At 39.1% G+C, this 21972-nt stretch overlaps 1 protein-coding gene across 2 annotated transcripts in view; it reads right to left on the reverse strand.

Moving 5' to 3' along the window:
• The window catches only part of RGL1 (ral guanine nucleotide dissociation stimulator like 1), a 248494-nt gene that overhangs the window by 150416 nt on the left and 76106 nt on the right, over nt 1–21972 (reverse strand). For both annotated transcript variants that reach the window (XM_077901969.1, XM_077901966.1), the window contains exon 2: nt 8870–9033. In XM_077901969.1, the coding sequence (XP_077758095.1) occupies nt 8870–9001 (132 nt within the window). In that variant the 5' untranslated portion in view covers nt 9002–9033. The remainder of the gene's footprint in view (nt 1–8869; nt 9034–21972) is intronic.

Below are 21972 nucleotides of genomic sequence, written 5' to 3' on the forward strand. Positions count from 1 at the left end.
TAGGAACATTAGTAAGGGTAGTCTCAGTACAGTCAGGCACTTGGGTCCATCAGTTCAAACTCTATAGTCATTTAAAAACACAGGGAGAATCCCGGAGTGTGGGGCCTTTCAGAATGTAGCGGAAATCCTAAATTCAGATAGCAGGGATTAAAAAGCAACTGCTGTACAATTGCTAGGCCATTATGGTGCAACATTTTGTATTCTTCCCCCGCCACAGATTCATTCATCAATAATAGAAGTCTACATCCGTTGCTTATGATGTAGCAGGCACTGTTCTAAACACTTTACCCATTATAACTCAATTAATTCTCACAACAATCCTATTAGTATATCATTTTTATAGATGAGGAAACTGACGTACAGAGAGATTAAGAAATTTGACAATTTCAATCAGAGAAGGATAAATATTATATGGTCTCATTCATTTGGGGAATATAAAAAATAGTGAAAGGGAATAAAGGGGAAAGGAGAGAAAATGAGTGGGAAATATCAGTGAGGGTAACAGATCATGAGAGACTCCTAACTCTGGGAAACAAACAAGGGGTGGTGGAAAGGAAGGTGGGGAATGGGGGGATGGGCACTGAGGGGGGCACTTGACGGGATGAGCACTGGTGTTATGCTATATGTTGGCAAACTGAACTCCAATAAAAAAGTAATTAATTAATTAAAAGAAATTTGACAATTTCACACAGCAAGTCTGGTTCCAGAGTCTATGCTCTTAGTCACTCTGTATATTTTCTGTATTCAGTAAGTATTTATTAAGGGCCTACCGTGCACCAAACACTGTGAATATTATTGGACATATACAGATGTATATGATAGAGGCCTTAAGGAAGTTACATTTTAGTTTGGGAGGCAGCAATATATAAACATGTAAGTCCCATTCATGTGATGAGTCTTATAAGACAGATGAGCAAAGGTATTACAAGATCACACAGTGGTCACTAACCCTAACCAGAAGGGTTAAGGATGTCTTCCTTGAAGAGGTAGGTGGTATACGAGAACCTTTTCACATACCAACACTGAAGTGTAACCATAATGAAAGGTCTGATATCCAGAATGTCCCTGGTTGGTTTAGACTGTGAAAGTTATTAAAAATGTCTTGCCATAACTCAAAGCGTCTTATACTGGGCAACCTGGGACTCTGGCTTCAGGAGACAATGGATAAAAATAAGAAGATACAAAGTTGATAGAGTGGACATAGAGAGACTCCCTGATGACAAGTGGGTGGCCCATGCTAAGAGCAAACTGATGAGCAGTGTCTTGAGGGCATAGGAACATGTGGATTCCTGGCAGGTGTTAATGCCCAAAGAAGTGACAAGAGTTCAGGAAATGGGTGAAAATATCCAGATTCCAAACAACCAGACTGCTCACAACTGCATCCCAATCAACATGTTGGGGGATGTGGGGCAGAGCTCAGATATCCAGAAAAGAGAGCTACAAGAATTTAGCAGAGTTTTAGGGCTCCATTTAAATAGGACAGAGTTAAGGGCAGGGTGCAGTCTCCATGAGATACTGGGATGCTATATGAGAGAGCAGAGATGGAAGTCCAGTCACACTCACTGGGACAATGCTTTGAAGAATGGAAGAACATTGTGATTCAGTGGACACACTGGTGTTTACTCACACCAGATACTGCAGAGCCAAGCTCTATGAAGGCAAGGCTGTACAGTACCATTTACTGAGCTGAGGATCCTGCCCTGGGCAGGATTAAAGTCTGGACAAGGAAACCAAATGCAGAATCAGATTGATTTAAGTAATTTTATTAGACAACTTTGTGAAGAAATAACAGTATAAAAATAAATAGAAACAAACTTGAATTTGAATGTTACTCTGCCACTTACCAGATATGTATCTTTGAGTATGTGCCTTAACCTCTAATCTTCAACATCTTGGTGAAAAATATACTTTTGGCTTTGACAATTAAACATATTGATATTGATGAATATGAAAATGCCAACTAAATACAGTTCTTGACCCAGAGAAGGTGCTCAATAAATGCTATTTTCTCTCATTTACAGACCCCAATTGAACATTATTCAATCTCAAAATTCCATTTCTCATTACTGATGATACATATACTGTATTCATTTCAGCAAAAATACTTCAAGGCATTTTTAAATATTAATAACTTCCTAAGCAGGACACGTCCATTCTTTTGCCTCATATTAAAATTTGTGGCAGAGCCTAAAAGAAATTCATTCAGAATCCCAAAGAAGAGCCTTTGCTCTATCATCAAACCACAGGCTTTAGATTCAGCAAAGAGCTGGCTCTTCAAAGATTAATGCAATGCATCCCTACTGCTCATCCAAATTGTCATCTAGTTTTTCATTTGAATTATTTCTTTTCCTGTCCCTCAGATGAGTATGACTTAATCTCCAAAGCATGTATGATGAACACATTACTATTTCCTCCTCCAAGAATATGATGTTACAATGTGGGGCCCCATTCCTGAGCTGGATAAAGCAGAAGGTCATATTTCCAGTCTCTGTACAGTTCATTCACTAGTTTAATTTCACACAGAGCACATCTCTGTTCTATAGCCACAGACAACATTGCTTATCTTGGCAGCATTCCTCACAAATGTAAAACTTTGAGCACAGATAAGTCCAGTGACATGGCAGATGACTCAGTGCAAATTCAATCAGCAATGACCAAAAAAAAAAAAAAAAAAAAGTCACAACCACTAAGTGCTATTCTAGGGTGAATCAAATGAATCACCTTTGTACTCATAGCTAGCAATATTTTGGTAGATGTTATAATTTAGATAAACAACATATTACTGTGAAATAATGATTATATGATTACATAAATACTATGAAAATTTTTGTCGACCAATCATCAGGTTTCTATTTCAACCTGTGTCCAGCAGTATGCCCATGCTTTGGGTTAATAGTGTAGTAGAATTAAAATTAATGAACATGATCTCAAGGACAGAGTGTCTAGTTAAAGAGAGAGAATCCCCATCCTGAAAAAAGAACAACCCCAAATAATTCCCCCATTGAGCATTGACAGCACAATGTAGATAGAAAAGAAAGAGACCAAAGTGGGCTAGAAGGTTTTGAAGTGTTCGTGGCCATCCTTCACAGGTCTGAAAGAGTAACATTTCTAAAAAACAAATCCAACCATGTGACTAGTCCCACCTAAAACCCTTCATTGACTCCTCAAGGCCCACAGAATAATTTCTGAAATTTTGAGTAAAGCACATAAGACTTTTTATTATTTGCTCCCTCTCAGTTTCATCCTTTGCGCCATTCCTTTTCTGCTAAAAATGCTTTCTAATACTACCTTTTACACAGTTTTCCCTCTTCCAGGAATATTTTCTCTCATTCTTCTTCTAAAATCCCACTTGCAGGGCTAACTTATGCTTTTCCTTTAAGAATGAACTCAAGTGGGGATCCCTGGGTGGCTCAGCGGTTTGGCGCCTGCCTTTAGCCCGGGGCGCGATCCTGGAGTCCCAGGATCGAGTCCCGCGTCAGGCTCCTGGCATGGAGCCTGCTTCTCCCTCTGCCTGTATCTCTGCCTCTCTATATATATATATATCTATCTATCGTGAATAAATAAATAAAATCTTTAAAAAAAAAGCATGAACTCAAGTATTTGACTATACTCTGTGATTCAGAAATGGAACTTTTATTACATTTTTGACTATGTGATAGCATTAGTGTTACTTTAACATCAGTTTTATTACTTTTTTTCAAGATTTTATTATTTGACAGAGAAAGAGCACAAGCAGGGGAAGTGGCAAGCAGAGGGAGAAGGAGAAGGAGGCTCCCCACAGAACAGGAGGAAGCCCAAAGTGGGGTTTAATCCCAGGACCCATGGGACCCATGACCCAAGCCAAGGACAGACTCATAACCAACTGAGCCACTCAGGTGCCCCAGTTTTATTACTCTAAATGATACAGAGACTAACAGACAAAACTGGGGGCTGGCTCAAGAGAGAGAATCTACAGTGAATCCCCACTGCATAAAACTAGGACCCCAAAATGTTATTCCCTCTACTTTAAGGTGAACTAAGAATGGCATGCCCTCTACAACAATGTCATAAAACTTGCTTATCTTAAAATATGGTACTGAATAGGGGCAAGGGTGAGTTGGGGAGGGGAGGGAGTCATTTCCCCTTGGAACTAATTACCATAAATACACCCATCCATAGATTTTCAGCCTATAGTCACATTGAGTAGTCTGAAGAACTTCAAGCTAAGAATTTACTTTAAAGTGACTTCCAGTTGATAGGGCTCTCAGCAGTAAATGCAAATTCTCAAGAGAGAAAACTCCCTTCATTCCAAGAAAAGTGAACCCACAGTGAAAAGTCACAAAAGAAACAAAACATCATGGTCAAAAGGCAACAGAAAGAACAGATAGCGAAACAAGACCCACAGTTGTTAGAATTGCCAACTCAGAATATAAAACTATTATATTTAATATTGTTGGGAAACACTCCCCCATGGGTCTCTCTTGCTTCTAGATGTCTTGCTTTCTCTGCTGAAAGATCAAGGCCTGGCTGGTCTTTACTCAGATCATTTTTCAGGCCTGTGTTTGCAGTCTATTGTTAACCTTAAAGGATAAGGTAATATCCCCCACTAGGAGAAAGTACAAGCTTACTTGCTGTCTACTGTAAACTGTAAACTGATAAGTTTCCCAAAGTCAGTGATCTTCTCTGTGCTGGCAAGCATCTAGGCCCTGGAGGAACTGTGACATAGGGTACCAAAACAGACATGTTTACACTCTGGCCACTGTTTCTTCTGTCTCTGAGACACAGCAGTCTCATGTCTTCTTTCAGTATCTAACCTTGGCAAGTTAACTTGCAAATAGTATAAAATCTCATAGCCTTCACAGTTCTTGACAAATAGTCTTCAAAAATAAAAATAAGAATAGAAAGCAAGACATTAAACAATGACTAGAAATTAAAAAAAAAAAAACCGAACTTCTAGAAAAAAAAAAGTAGAACAATTGAAATTTAAAACTCAGTGGCTGGGTTAAAGAGCAGATTAGATAGAAGGAAAGAATTAGGGAATTGTAATATAGATCTAAAATTAATCAGAACACAACATGGAGAAAAAAGAGAGGGTAAGGAACATAAGCAAAGAGTGAGAAAAACAAAAAATAATTCTTGTTGAAGTTACAGAATTAAAATAAAGCAAAACCAATTATTTGAAAGGAAAATTACAGAGGTGTTTCCAGACTGAGGGAAGATGACATTCACATATTTGGGAAACCCTATGAATTTCAATAGGTGAAATAAAAAGAAACCCACACCTCAACATAGAAGAATGAAATTACAAAACAGCAAAAATATAGAGAAGATCTAGCTAGTTAAAAAAGACATATCCATAGGAATAAAAATTAGACTTTTAGCTAGTTTACAACAGAAGCACTGGAAAGCAGAGGACAATGGAATATTTCTAATGTACTGAAAGAGAATAACCTAGAATTCTGCACTCATCTAAACTATCATTCTAAGAGTAGGCTCAAAATAAAGGCATCTTCAGACAAAAAGAAAAAAGGAAATAAAGACTCTTGCTATATATAGTTAGACCTCAGAAAAGTAAATTCTAAAAAAGAGAGAGAAAAAAACAAAATTATCTATGATGGAGTGATATACATCAAGAAATGATGAGTAAAAAATGAGTTTCTATTTTATAACAACTAGATTAAATAATTTAAAAATTCAACAATTACAAAAGTTGACAAAAATGTAGAATAAGAAAATGTTATGCACTGCTGCTGGAAGTGTAAATTAGTACTGTTTTGGAATAACTTGCAATAACTTGCAAAACATAACTTGCATATTCAACTACAAAATTCATCTAGTAGGTATTAATCTAGAAAGATTCCTATACATGGAGCACTCTTACACCAGGCACAGACATGTATAAGGATATTGACAGCAGATTGTTCATAATGGCAAAAAAAGACTAAGTAGTTGAAATATCCATGAACATAAATATGAATAAATAAGTCATGGCATAACCACATAATGGCATATTATTCAACAATAAAAATTAATGAATTACTACTAAAAATCTTAGAAACATGTTGAGTGCAAGAAGTGGGTCACCAAAGAAATCAGATCTATATCATATGTAAGACCAAATAACTAGCTTATATAACTAAACAATATTGTTTGGGGATATATTTATATTCAATAAAAACTTTTAAAAAGCTAAAGAATGATCAAACCAGATTTCAAGAAAATGGTTAACTTTGCAGGGAAAAGAATCAAGGGGACAGAGAATAGGCTCTGAAAGAGTCCACATATGAATTCAACATATTGATAAAGTTGCAGTTCTTAAGTTCATTGTGAACTCACAGTGTTTGTTTTAATATTATACTCTATAACTTACATGTATATTATTTTGTAGATATCAAATATTACAATGTAAAGAAATTAACATTTAGGAAAAAGGAAAAGGAGAAGAAAAAAACTTCCTTAATCATAGTTATGAAAAGCTCACAATAAAGTGGTGTAGGATAAAATATTGGTGAAATAGTGAGGGTGAAATATTTGAAGCATATCCATTAAAGTCAATGCTTAGACAAGATAATCACTGAATATCATAAAGATATTGATACTCTCCAAATTAATCAACAAATTTATTTCAATCCCAATCAAATTTCCAGCAGACTTTGCTTTTTCTCCAAATTCACAGAACTTAACAAGCTCATCCTAAATCCATATAGAAAATGTAACTTCCAAAAACAGCCAAAATAATTTTGAAGAGCTATAATTCAATGGAGGCACATGTCCAATTAGATATCCATGTTTCCTTTAAAGCTAAAACTGTGGAGAGAGTATCACATCAACAGAGAGAGTATGTAAAGAAATATGATACATGAGAAGATTCCTAACTACAGAAGAATTAGGGACATTCAAAAAATGGTGCTAGGATAACTGATTATCCATATGGGAAAAATTCATGTTAAAACAACAAGAGCCCATTTCAAAACAATCAGATTAACTGATATTTAAAGGGTCTGACAAGATTGGTAACTGGTGAAGATACAGAACAGAGGGACTTCTCATACGCTGCTGGTGGGGGTATAAATTCATGTTCTCATCTTGGAAATAAATCTGATAATAACTAGTAAAACTGAAGGTTTTCATACTTTATAATCCAGCAGGCCACTTCCAGGTGCCTCTGCTAAAGAATATACTACACTACCTTGTATTGAAAAGTCCCTAAAAGTTAATAAGGGAAGAGAAACAAATTTGATGCAATAAATAGAATATAAAGAAGTAAAATGTGAATAAGCTAAAACTATATGTGTCAAGTATAGAAAACAGATAAGGTAGAAACTAAATGTTAAGTTTTTAAAAAGCTATATAGAAGTAGACATGTAGCATAAAGCTTATGCAAAATTTTTTTTTTTTAGCTTATGCAAAATTTAAAAGATCTACATCAATACTATATATTGGATATGTGGATAACAGGTATGTACTATATATAATGAAATATGTGTAAGAATGGTTAATGCCTAATTTAGGAAAGGGATTACCTTGGAGAAAAGGGGAGAAGAATAAAACTGGGTGGTAGAGTTAGCACTACGTCAACGTAAGCAAGGCACTTCAAAATATAAGGACTCATTAACTCTCAAATTTGTGCAAGTACAGGACACAAATCTGAGTGTTTCCTTAAATTTGTGCCCTCAGCACCTCACCTATCTCACCCTAGTCTTGGTCCTGTTAGGCGGGATGCATAGAGACTTCAACTGCTCTCTGTGGAGCTTTATTCCTTTAAAAAAAAAAAAATCTGTTGGGAAAAGATCCATATAGAGGTTTGTACTTGCTTGGGTAGCATTCACATGTTTAAAATGGCACTTGTTAAGTTACTTTCTTGAACTGGAATTGTCACAACATGTGGATATTAGACATTTGGACTCCAAACACAAGTGCTGTGCGGACTTGCTATAATGATCTCTCATAGAAGATTCTTTTTCTCTTTACATAATAACCAGGAAAAAAGACATGTGACTGAGTTTGGCAGTGAGCCCCCCAACTCCCATGGCTTTGCATTTAGAGCAGATACATATGAGAATAAAGAGAGGGTGGGGAAAAGATTGGAATTTATAGCAGGGGTAGTGCCCTGAGCAGTTCTTACTGACTTGGCTCCTGTCTACTTTCCAAGCCTTTCAAAACCTCTCATCAATTCTGTGAGCCTTCCAATATCCTCCAACAATTTCCCATTTTCCCTAAATTAGTCAGAGTGAATATCTGTTGCCTGCCACCAAAGAGCCCTAACGGTTACACTGAGCCTCATGCTGTCAAACAATAAATTTTTAGAGGTGCATGGGTGGCTCAGTTGGTTAAGTGTCTGCCTTTGGCTCAGGTCGTGATCCCAGGATCCTGGAATCAAGCCCCACATCAGGCTCTCCACTCAGTGGGAAGCCTGCTTCTCCCTCTCCCCGCTGGTCATGCTATTTCTCTCTCTCTCTCTCTCTCTCTCTCTCTTGCTATCTCTCTCTCAAGTGGATAAATAAAATCTTTAAAAAAAAAAACAGTAAAAAAGAAAACTACAATTTTCTTAAAAACAAAACTGAATTTATATAATTCCACTGTTATGATTGATCCTTAGGAATTAACTTTTCACCACAATTTGAATTCCCACTTAGGACTGATAAGATCCTACAAGGAGAATGTCTACTTGTATATTTTGAGCTCTGTCAATGCCACATCTTTTGGCTAAATCACTGTGGAGTTATTAATGTCCAAGGAACACACTCCTGACACTGTTCTCTGTTCATGGTTGGCCCCTGAATAAAAATTTGCCAAGCTGGCCTTCGGTGCTGACTCCACTAATAAACTAGAGTCTCAAGTCTAAGAAAATCCATCATTGTACCAACTGAGCCATTCAGAGTTGTCTTACCTCCTCTGTCTTTAAAACCTCCCATATCCGAGCATGGTCTTCCACAAGCCAGGGTCCTGGGCTTTCTACCTTGGTGGAAAGTTTGAATTTAGATGCCACTTGAGCAGGTTCTCCCACAGATTTACCCTCCATCTTGAAGGAGCCAGGCAGGAGGCATTACGGATCTGTGTGGAAGAATAAAGTGTGATCCAGGTTAAAACATGAATTACCATTAAAAAAAAAGATATGAATGCAAGTTATTATGTGTGATTTGTGGATAATGAGACCATTGAAGACAATGTCACAACAGATATCAACTTTGATGACCACTTTTTTACATATATTAAATATTCATTATTGCTATTTTAATACAGGCTTCTGGAGGCAGGGGTGCATTTTGGTAAAGAATGCAATTTCTTTACGAAAAAATAGATAGAAATTTTAAAGCAAAGTAAGAAGCATCATCTGCCTATTATGCCTGTATGTCACTTTGCTCTAGCCCCCCTCAGGAGGTAAGATGGAAATGGGTGCAGAGACAAGCCCAAATGAAGTTCTTGAATTTTCATGCTGTATATTGCATGTGGAAGAAGTACTGGCGTCAGGAGTCTTCCTCCTCAAACATCTATTGGGTACTTGTTTATATTAGGCTCCAAGCTAGGCATACACAAATCATTTGGTAATTTGGTTCTTAACCTTAAGAAACTTAATGTCCTGGGGCAGAAAGAGTTATAAACAAGTCATCACAATATGGTATATGGCCACATCTTAAATGCCACAATATTTTTTTTTTTCAAACTGCAGTGGAAGCATGGAAAAATATTCTACTCAATATTTATTGGCTACATTAATTTCCTGAGCCTTAGATTCATCAGCAGTTGCTGTAAAGACAATGTTTTAAAACTGATACCAATCCTATAACGTCTTCTTCCTTGACATCTTTCCATCACCACTGGCTTGTTTGGAATCACATCATGCCTGCTCCTCGCCATCCTGTCCAAAGGAATCTCCTGCCTCCATTCCCGTCCTCCTCTATCCTTCTCAGAGTAATTTTTTTTTTAAAGTAAATCTAAAAATGATGTTCCACCTACTTAAAATTTTCCCTAGGGACGCCTGGGTGGTTCAGCGGTTGAGCATCTGCCTTCGGGTCAGGGTCTGACCCCAGAGTCCTGGGATTGAGTCCCACCCCAGGCTTCTTGCATGGAGCCCGCTTCTCCTCCCTCTGCCTATGCCTCTGCCTCTCTGTGTGTCTCTCGTGAATAAATAAAATCTAAAAAAAAAAAAAAAAACCTTTCCCTAAAGAATAAAATTTAAACCCCTCTTTGCCTGGCTTCCTCCACCTCCCTTCTTTCACCATACCCTTAGGCCTCCTCAGTCATCATTGTACCCATCTGAAGGTATGTATGGATCTCAAATATATCCAGCACCTTAAGGCTTTGTTTCTGACATCTCTTCCCACCCCTACTCCAAGGGAATAAAGACCCCTTCTCCATTGTTACTCCATCTATATACTCTGGACAGATTTCTATTGTGCCACCTGTTAACATTTTTATTTACTTGCTTTCAACTCTATTTTCACCCTCTGTCTTTTAAGCATCTTGACACTAGGGATGGCATCATATACAGAGTAAATACTTATTTTTTTTAAGATTTTGTTATTTATTTGTTCATGAGAGAGAGAAAGGGGTGGGGGGCAGAGACACAGGCAGAGGGAGAAGCAGGCTCCATGCAGGGAGCCCGATGTGGGACTCGATCCCAGGTCTCCAGGATCACACCCTGGGCTGAAGGCGGTGCTAAACTTCTGAGCCACCCGGGCTACCCTACAGAATAAATACTAAACAAATGTTTGATGAATTAGTTAATTCAGTAAATCATGAGAATCCAGTGAAAATGTGGCAGCAGATCCAATATATTCAAATAACAGATGTAAAAATCAAATTACCTCTTATTTTTCACTTTTTGATTGATTTAGTGGGCTATACGGTCTTCATGAGAAAGAGCCAAGTCTAATGTTCATCATGCATCCCCAAGCACCGAATTGCTCATTAGTACACAGACTAGCTTTCATGGAAATGTCTTCAAGAATTGAGCATGTCTGCAAAAAGCAGGTTTTATGCTCACATAACCTATTGCCCAAATAAAAGTAAACAGAAATGAGTATTGAGAAGCCTAGCAGGGCTAGTTGGTCAGAGGATTTGAGAAAAACATCTTTGGCAGCAGACTTCCTTCTCTGCTTCACGTGCTCCATCTGGAAGCCATGGAGAGCAAACCATCTGCTTGCGGAGAGCAATGATGAGGAAACTGCTAACCAAAACCATCGTGCAGTACTTACACACATGGAGCCCTGAATACAATCCTACTAGGAGGCAGGAAACAAAACCTTTATAATTAATGAACAAAGTTCATGTGAGAGGATATGCTAATAAATGATGCTGACACATACAGGCAAGGAAATAAACAAAGCAAAGTCATGTGGAGGTTTCAGTCCCAAAAAAGGAAACTAAAATAAACAGGCCAAATGGAAATAGGCCAGATTAGTAGGGAAGGAAATTCCATCATTGTTATTGGAGATAATACTGTAAACAACAAATAATAAATCAAAACAAAGTGGAAAAGCTACATAAAATGGTTTTAGCTCTCTCTTCTGCATATCATGGAAACCTAGTTGGACAAAATAGATGAACTATAACATCTCAGGGTGAACAATGGAACATCTGTAAGCATAACGCATCCTGGTGACCCCACAGCTTTCACTCTACTGCTGCCCACAATTGCTTTCTCATCAATACAGTGTGGGTGAGAATTGGCAAATTTTCAGTATTGGAGACTGAACTCTACTGTGTACTGACTTCCCACAGATTTTTCCTTGCCCTGTTTGGGAAGAAGATGCAATTTAATGAGCTTTAAACCATTATGAAGTACTTGGGAACTCATGATAGAAGCAGAGAGGCAGCCAGTGACTAGGATGCTCTTCAAACGTTTCGAGATCCTCCACATCATCCGAGATTTGAGGTCTCTTCATCCATTCTCAGAATCTCTCCTCACCCACAAAACGAAATGACCATATATGCAACATATTTTGAGCTCCCATTGCATATCAGCCACCGTGCTAGGACTTTTCACATTATCTCTACACTACACAGTAACCTGGTCAGGTGGACTTAACCATTTTACAGCCCTGAAAAATTAGATGCAAGGCAGCTAAGTAATTTTAATACACTGCTAGGAAATTGTAGAGTTCTGAAGTTTATGCTTTCTCTCCTAGAAAAAGTTCAGCAGAACTTCAAACCTTACCCTACATCCCCTCACGGGTAGAATGAGACCTCCCTCTCCTGCTCTTTCCCTCATGGATTAGAGTTAAGTAATGGATCAGTGTCTAAGCTAACTGGCCCACTAGTGCCCACTTGAGAGGTGGTCATGTCTAATGAGTATACAGGTAAGAGTGGGATAGATACAGAGAGGGAAACATCCTGGGAAAATAGAGCATTCCTTTTCCATTTTACTCCCATCTCAACTCAATTTCTTTTCTTTTTTTTTTTTTAATTTTTATTTATTTATGATAGTCACAGAGAGAGAGAGAGAGGCAGAGACACAGGCAGAAGGAGAAGCAGGCTCCATGCACCAGGAGCTCGATGTGGGATTCGATCCCGGGTCTCCAGGATCGCGCCCTGGGCCAAAGGCAGGCGCTAAACCGTTGCGCCACCCAGGGATCCCTCAACTCAATTTCTTTTTCTTCTTCTTCCTCTTCCTCTTGGTCTTCTTCTTTTTAACTAATCTCTACACCCAACGTGGGGATCAAGAGTCACATGCTCCATCAACTGAGCCAGCCAGATCCCTCACCCCATCTCAACTTCTGACCAGGGTAGCTGTTATTGGTGTGACCTGCACAGTCACACAACACCCCATGCCCAGAAGGGCCCCAGGTTTGGTTGAATGTTCTATCAATGTGTTGAAACTTAATTTTTACACAAAAATCCCTGAATTTTCATTTTCCACTGGTCCCCCAAATTATAGCCAAATTCTGCTGCTGATCCACCTTTTTACCTCTTCAAATCTTAAGTTCCACTCCATATCTTCTTTAAACAATTCATACATTTATTTATAGGTTTCCTATTTTCCTAAAATGAGCCTATAGAAGTCTATATAGTGGGGCTATTTCTCGTTAGAATGAAAATAAGAGGAATATGTAGACCTTCTACTACCTTTGATATGCCGCATATCTTAGAGTTGAACTCCTGTCTTCTTTCTTAAAACACGTGGTCAAGGCTTACAAGCCAACTTCCCTGCAAATACCACTAATATAAGCCCATTCAATGAATAAGATGAAATCACTATAAACCTAAAGGCAGAATCTTCAATTCCACTTAATATTTGGTCTAAAATATCATAAGCCTATAAGATTTTTGAGGAATCCATTTTTGAAAAACCGTCATCCTAAAATACCTAATATCAACAAAACAAAATTTATTTATTTTATTATTTTTTTATTGGTGTTCAATTTGCCAACATATAGAATAACACCCAGTGCTCAACCCTTAAGTGCCCCCCTCAGTGCCCATCACCCAGTCACCCCCCTACACCCACCTCCCTTTCTACCATCCCTTCAAAACAAAATTTAAACCCGTGGATGGTGAGATCATCCTTAAGTTAGAGGTGGGTTAGAGAAAGGAAGCTTTAAGTATAGAAAGACAAATATCTGATCAGAGAACACAAGAGCAAAATTTAGCTCAAAACCTTAAAAAGAGGGGCGCCTGGGTGGCTCAGATGTTTGAGCATCTGCCTTCAGCTCAGGTCCTGGGATCGAGTCCCACATTGGGCTCCCAGCTTAGCAGAGAGTCTGCTTTTCCCTCTCTCTCTCTGCCTCTCCCCCTGCTTGTGCTCTTTCTGTCTGTCTGTCTGTCTGTCTCTTTCTCTCTCTCCCTCAAATGAATAAATGAAAAATATTTTTTAAAATATTCAAGAGAAAATTGCTAGAGAAGTGCCTTTTGTAATTGTAAAAGGATTTGACTGTACACTGTCCCTACTTCATGAAACAGAGAAGTAAAATAAGAACAGGGAAGATAAGTCTGGTGGTATGGAAGAAAGATGCTTTCACTTGACACTGAGAACCAATTGCAGATGAGAAAAAGCCATGTAAAAATTCTTAAGATCATTTTGCTTCAAATCCTAGAGCCCTAACATTCCTACCAAAGCTTAAAGATTTGTGTTGCTGTTGTTGTTGTTTTTCAGTTTGGTTAAATCCAAATACCATCTTCTTTTTCTTTTTTCTTTCTTTCTTTCTTTCTTTCTTTCTTTCTTTCTTTCTTTCTTTCTCTTTCTTTCTTTCTTCTTTCTTTCTTTTTGAAGAGGGAGAGAGTGTGAATGAGTAGAATGGTGGGGGAGGAGCAGAGGGAGAGGGAGAGAGAATCTTAAGCAGGATCTACACCCAACATGGAGCGTGATGCAGCATGAGCCAAGATCAAGAGCTAGAGGCTTTTTATTTTATTTTATTTATTTATTCATGAGAGAGACAGAATGAGAGAGAGGCAGAGACATAGGCAGAGGGAGAGGGAGAAGCAGGCTTCACGCAGGAATCCCGATGTGAGACTCAATCACCGGACCCAGGATCACACCCTGAGCCAAAGGCAGACGCTCAACTGCTGAGCCACCCAGGCGTCCCTAGAGCTGGAGGCTTAAGTGACTGAGACACCCAGGTGGCCCAGGGGCTAATCTTAAAAACATAAGTATTAAGTGATCATCTAAGAACATAAAAGCTTGCCATTACTAGTATCTGTTGTTGTGATTTGATAAAAATTATCTATAATTCTCACAGATACAACCTTTTTGAAGCATGGCTTTAAAAATAAGTCCTAGGCACAATTTCGCTGAAATCTGTATTTATTTTATTAATACCCATGCTGGATTTTGTTTGATAAATCAATCTTTACTGAATTTGACTTTCTCTTCTATCATAGTAAATAATATATGAGACATCCCACTAAATCATTATCTTTTTCCCCTCCCTCTCCTCCTTACATTTTTTCAGAAGGAAGTATTCAGAACCTATATACCATTCAGAACCTTACTGGAATGCTTTGGTGTTTCTAGCCTTTGTCTAGCAGAGCCGTGTTTCTCTTCTGCTCCTGCAGATTCCATTGTATGCATTGATAATACAGCATTTCTATTTGGTTCCCTTACACACATACACTCTTGCTTCTGCCTAGAAAAATCTTTTAATCTTTTTAACTCAATTCAGATTTCTCCTAATCTTGAAAATGTCTCTGATATTTGCCCTATTCTAGTCTTCTTCCCATGATTACTTGTGTTTCTGCCATTTCTTTCCTCCTAACTTCTTTCATCCTCATTCTGCTTCCTAATGAGCTCAGGTTCTGTGCAGATAAGACAGGCTTCTTTACCTCTGGTTATCATCAACTCTTTCACCTGAATGTCTATGTATCAAGAACAGTCTTTGCATTTTAGTGTGTTTTACAGGGTTCAGAATGGCATAGTACAACGCACACTGGAATCCCAGGCAGGAGACCTGGGTTTAAATCATAAGACTACAGTAAGTTCTCTCTGTAACACTTGGGCAAACCATTTCACTGTCCTCAGCCTCATGTACCTCATCTTTAACATGAATAAATAGACCAATAACACCGCTGAGACCCCCCTCCCACAGAGATAAAATAAAGTACTCACCTCTCCCCCACCCCAAATGTAGAAAGCAAAACTAATGTGCACTGAAGTATTTTTCCAGTAGAACTGAGGGATTTATACTACTAAACACAATGGTGAAAAGTGGTGATTTCCATAGGTCACTCGCATACTATACTTATGCCCGCATGATGCATGCATTCATTACTCAGAAGTCAAACAAATGGTATGATGTTATTATAGCCCCTTGGCATTCATAGATTTAACACCTGAGTTGTGACTCTTCAGGAAGAACTCAAAATTCTCTAATGTGTAGTCAACTGTAAATTTTGCTGAGGCTTTGTAAGGCTGGTGTTTGGGTGAGCTCAGTGATCCTTAGCATCCAAATCTTGGTTCAGTGGTAGACATCTCTAATCATGATTGATATTGTGGTACTCATAAACTGGGGCATCCAAGGAGGTCATAAGAGACAGCCTTCCCAGTTGTAGGGGTGCATCACAGTGGTCTCTTCATTCTGAAAACGGAGACAGAAGCAGCTGTCCAGAATCTAGGATCTCTGTGCAGAAATGGAGACTAGAGCATAGAGAGACACAAGACAGAAAGAACTCCAGGGAGTCATGGTATACATTTCTAGCACTAAGCAGCACTCGTCCTGGGAAAGCAGGCACGTCAGATTGCTTCAGAGCAATACTGAAACATCGGTTGTGTTTGAAGTAACAATTTATGTCAACGTATTAGGAGGGCAACAGATCTTCACTGTCTCCTCCTTTGTGGGAACTCAGCAGCATTCTAGCCTCTAACAGGCAACTCACTTATATTCTGCGTATTGGTTTCTTTGGCTCTTCTCGATTTACTCTGGTCTCCACTGCTGGACTATCAGCTCTTTGAGAGACTGAACATAAATGTATCATATTCCTTCAATTTTTTTCAAAAAGCTCAATCACCCTTTAAAAAAAAATTTTGTTTTCTTTCCACTAAAAAAATATACTTCACTGGAGTAGCAGTTTAAGCATTTACTACTATGATGTATTTTGGAACAAATGTCAATCATTGGGCAACCATTTTCAAAGGAATTTTAATTATGTACTGTCTTCACTGAAACTGAACAAGGTTGCACAATGGAACCTTGGAATCAGAAGTGACTTTCTCTGGGAGCAACTGTCTCCTGTTAAATGTAGAAAATTGAAGTAGTGCAAGACATTCCTGCTTCATTCAAGTTGATAGCTTTTAAAGGCTGGTCCAACTGCACTTCAGACTTCGTGAGCTACCACCTTCCCCTCCCCCCACTGATAATCCTTGGCAGAAGTTTTTAATAATAACTCAAAAAAAGAAAAACCCAGACTGGGTTTTGTACTACCCTTGTGAACCTCCCTGGAGAAATGTTGCTCTTTGCTTAGCAATTCCTGCTCAGCACAGAAAGCCAACACAAGGAAAACAGCTGGGCTCCCTTCCTTGTCTCCGTTTAGTGCGGGCAGTCTGGAAACAGATCTGCACAGGCAGACATGGGGGAGGGAAGGGGGAGGATACCTAAACAGAACAGAGTCCGAGATCTAGAAGAATCCCTCAGCATTGTAAGAGAGACAGAAAGAATTCTAAGGGGCGGAATTTTTTATGGCCTGCGTTTTTATCACAATAAAAAGCTCAGCGATTATGTTGCTTGAAAGTGCAGAATGAGATGAAACTGTAAATCACATGACCATTCCAGGCTCAAATGTTTCACAATTCTGTGGATTCCAGCTTTAACTGGCTGAATGAGGGCAAAATGCAAAAACCATCAGGGGAGCATCACACAGTTCAATAGTCACAGGCTAATCTTTATCTTCGAGTTGAAGGAAGTCAAGCTGACTCAGGTCGGAGTCATACTTTAGGTCCCGACATACACTATAGCAGTCCGGTAGCGATATAGCATTCACCGTGCCAGGTGCCGGATTCGCACATCACGAGCATCAGTTCATCCTCACAGAGACTGAGGAAAAGCTCAAGATCAAGAGAGGTGAAGGAACAAGCTCCAGAGTTTCTGTCAAGCTGGCCGGACCACAGAGCTGTGTCCTCACTGCTACAGACAAGGCCATACCTTAATCATCAATGTTCCACTCACAAAATAGCATCATATCAATGTTGAAAAATCTAAATTCCCAGGAATCTGGGCTCTTGAAAGGATTCAGAGGTGGGCTTCTCACAAGAGCCATGCAAAAATCTGAAAATCTTACATTCAGGGAAGGAAGTCTGTTGAGTTTATCAGTTAATGCACAAAATCATTTTAACTAACTTCTGAATAGATTGGCCTTTCCACATATCTGGTTAAAGAGCAGTCTGTTCTCAATCTTTTACTTTACTAAAAACAGAAGTTTAATCTATTTAATTACAGTCACTTTATAGGACTATAGGATAACAGCAGGTCTCTATGGGGAAGGGAGAGATCTCTTAAGAAAACACTTCTGGGAGAAGCACATACAGTGAATTGGCACTAGGCCAATCCTCATTCTCTTTCCGAGTCTCTAAGCAGCAAGGATACCATTCTTTTCCCCCCATATATTCTTAACTACACCTCTTTTTCATTAGATCAGAGAACATCTTGTCCCATATGGACAACTCTGATTAGTTTCACATAGTAATGATTAAATCTAGCTGGTATTGCTAAATACCCAGACACCAATTTGCTAGACTAACTAGGTGCAGGAAGCTTTATAATATGAGCAGCATCTTCATTTTCATCTACGTTGTTCCTTCCCTGATCTTGGCCTCTAAAATAGGCATTAATGCCCATAAGTGATGCTAAGGCCAAAGGAATGGGTCCAATATTCATCCAGCATGGGGGAGGGAGGGATCTGCATGCCTTGTGTTAGGGAGAGTTCTCCCACTGCCTCACATTTTTTACTTTCTTCTTGGCTTTTTTGGTCTGTACCCATGATGGAACATGGTAAACTTACCCCATGTGGGATCAAAAACTCACTGACCCAGATGGACTCAGAAACATTAAAGAGACAATGAAAGGGAGGAGAAACCACTGGAGATACTGCTTCCTGACTCTTGATTCTGGCACAGATCTAGTGGGCTTGTCCCCTTGGTGATCTGTGTGCCCTAGGTGAATGCAACAAAAAGTCAAAATCATCTTATGAAATTCTAAGAAACCCTCCCAAAAGCCTGAGTTTGCTGTAGCCTAGGGACATTTTTGTCAGGAAAGGCAGCTATATTGGTTGCATTTCATGTACATTGGAAAAGAGGCCATCATTATTTTCAAATATTTTTACTCAATGTATTCAATTGTTTTCAGTCTCTTAGTGAACTCTGTGAGGACACTCAACATCTCTGTTTCTTCTGTGTTTGTTTTGTTTCATGCCAAGCTCTGTGCATGTATGCCATAGATGAGAGGTCCTGAATTCACAGGTACACGTATTGGCTGATAGGCTACTATTGAATTTTCCTTTCACAGTCATTAAGGATGGAACTCTCATGTTATTTTGGAGTGAACCAAAAGATCTGAAGTCTCAATGAGACAACCGAAAACCAAATTCATTCCCAAATCCCAAATTTCCAAAACATACTGGAAAACTGCTTTGCATAGCAACAGAGTCAGGAATGTTTTCAACTCAGCCTGTGGGGAAGGTCTTGCCGGGATAGATTAAGCAGTTCCTGAATTGGAACCTACTTTTTCTTTAAAATTGCAACCATTCCTAGCAGAGCCAAGCCTGGATTTCTCATCAGGCCTTCAGAATAGCACCAGCCATCCGTCACAGACTTTTCAAAGGCTGCACTAAATATCTTGTGTACCTTTGCAGGGTTTTTTGTGTTTGGTCCTAGGTTACGTTTTCACTAAGGCCTAGGTTTAGAGCTTTGACAGATGCAGTCGTCGTCTGATTGGCCCATTTTATCTGCCCTTTTATGGACACGTACCATATTCAATAGCTGAAAATGTCTCAATTTTGATAGCAGCAAATGAGAGATGGATGGAATGTGGGGCTTGAGACCTCCATTAGGTGTCAGTTTTAGTTTCAGAGCCACTGTGAAATCTACCGCAGCATCTGTCTGAGGAGAAATAGGGTCATTTCCTTCTGTGTCACTATTCCATTCCAACTAGGTTGTAGTTTCTTTTCTCTTTCTTTTATTTTTCCCTTCTTAAACTTTCACAGGACTTTCCACTTCCTCCAGTGTTTTCATTGACCACAGCTTGACCTTGCTATTTCCAATAAACCAAAGGAGAAACTGAATGAGATGGTGTCTTGGATTTAGGCCTCTTTAGAACGATAGCAATCGTGCCAATGTACTACTTAGCATCCTTGACTTCCTAGCTGAGGGGTCAACGGGCCAATGCGACTTTACCGCAGCAAGTGGCAGACTTCCAGGGAATATGATGGTAGGGTTGCTTCAACTCCACTCAGCACCATGCTGCTCGCAGGAGGGAAGGGAAGTCCCTAACATTTTACTTGGCTAGAGCCTAATCATTGTGCCAGGTGTGTATGAGGCAGGGACACAAAAGATAAATAAACATATGTACTCCTTTTATCAGCCTACATGCTGGGATTTCTTAACCCAAATCATGAAGTCGGTAATTACATGAAGAGAAAAAGAAAGATTTCAAAATGACAGGATACATTTCACAGATACATCTCAAAGTGATAGGATAAGTGTTAGACGTGCACAAGCGCATTACAGTGAGAGCTCTGTAAGCTAAGTATTAATCCCCCATTAGATGACACTGAAACTCAGCGAAGTTAAGTGAATTGCCCAATATCACACAGCAGAATGCAAATTTGAAAACAGATCTGACTCAGGACACAGCTGCCCTTCCCATTCTATAGCAGCCTTTCAAAAATTTCACAGAATTGTGACCATGTTAATTTTGGGCCTTGTAACTTTAAGGATGAAAAGAGAAACGCTAGCTCTTTTCACCCAGGTAGCAGAGGAAAAGCCAAGAGGGTTATTAGAATTTGTTTCCTTATCTATGCTTCCTTATCTACCAAAGCTGAGAGTCAGCTTCTTCCTTCCGCCTTTCAAGTCCACTCTGCCATTTCTTCCACTTTCTCTGCCCTTCCAGAGTTCAGTAAACAATTATTTCCCTATGTTTTAAAAGTGGCAAAAAATAAAAAATAAAATAAATAAAAGTGGAAGAAAACAGAAGCAAAAAATTTGACATCATCAGTTTTCACTTCTTATGTGTATGTAAATTTTTGCTACAAAAGTATGGTGATCCGTAGTCTAAATTTCTTTTTTTTTTTTTTAAAGACTCACTCTCTTTAAAACAACATATGGAACCTATTACAGTACTCACTGACTTCTTCACTTTTGCTTCTGCTCTGGAGGGTGATGGGTTTATGATTTACAGCTCAAGTGAATGCAGTTCTTGGGTTCATTGCCCCAATTTGATTGTGGTTGACATTGATTCTGGATACCAGAGAGATTTTAATTGTTAACCTTATTGTAGACTGAAAAATGATTTACATGCTAGTGAAGCTTAAGCTGGCTCAGAATCTCAACTTCTATATGCTCACTCCAGTTCTGCACTTCAGTCTGGACCACAAGAAAATGTGGGGTTTTCTTCTTTTATTCTTTTGTGTGCCCTAAAAAGGAATCCCAGGCTAGTTACTTTAGAGGTATACTTTATCACAAAAAGGATAAAGCGTGGTGAAATCAGTCCAAATAATCTTGAGGTTTTACTTGAGAAGTCAGTGCATTGATTAAGTCAGCCTAGAAATCTGTCAACAGGCTGCCTGGGTGAAGGTTGATTAACTCTCTCTCTCTCTCCTTCTGTTGCCTTGCCACAGACCTACAGAGTTGTTTAGACTCTACTCCAGTTCCTATTGGACCAATTCGTCAAGAATAAGTGCTGTATTCTCCAAATTAAAATCTGGCAACGCTAGCCTTCCATGTATAACAGGCTGTCATAGCTGGTCTCACGTAACCAAAAAGGAAATTGAAATAGAAAAGCAGGACTTTGGATACACTCAAGCAGCACATTAGCAGTGACATCAATTTTAAACATAAGAATCCCTGATGCTTTACTCTAAGCCACTGAGCCAAGCTAACACTCTCCTTTTCTCTGCCTTTATCTTAGGGAGAAGTGATAGTGAAGTAAATAAACTTCATGATCCTCTCTGCTGGGCTAGACCACGCACACACTTTCCTCTGGGTCCAGCATGGGACTTCTAGCAGAGAGCCCCCATCTCCTGGTCTTAGCCAGTTTGTAAGGGGGAAGTTACTTTGTATCACAGGCAGAGTTTGTGCCAAAACAGTTAAAATCTTGCTCCATTTGAATTATAATGACCTTCCAGGGCTATGCACCACAGATGTTAAGAAAGTTTCACAAATGTTGCTTCTAGTGGGTAATGACTTGTATGCCTGTTCCAAATAAAAAGGAAAGAAAAAATCCAGAAGAAAAGACGGGTCAGCGAGATCCCCCACCCCCACCCCCCCGGAAGGTGAGGAAGATCCACCACGTCTCTACTCCACAATGCTGCACCCAGGCCCGACAATTGCTGTCATGCTCCAGTAAGTCC

Source organism: Canis aureus, chromosome 6, assembly GCF_053574225.1.
Source record: "Canis aureus isolate CA01 chromosome 6, VMU_Caureus_v.1.0, whole genome shotgun sequence".
In the NCBI taxonomy this organism is placed as follows: Eukaryota; Metazoa; Chordata; class Mammalia; order Carnivora; family Canidae; genus Canis; species Canis aureus.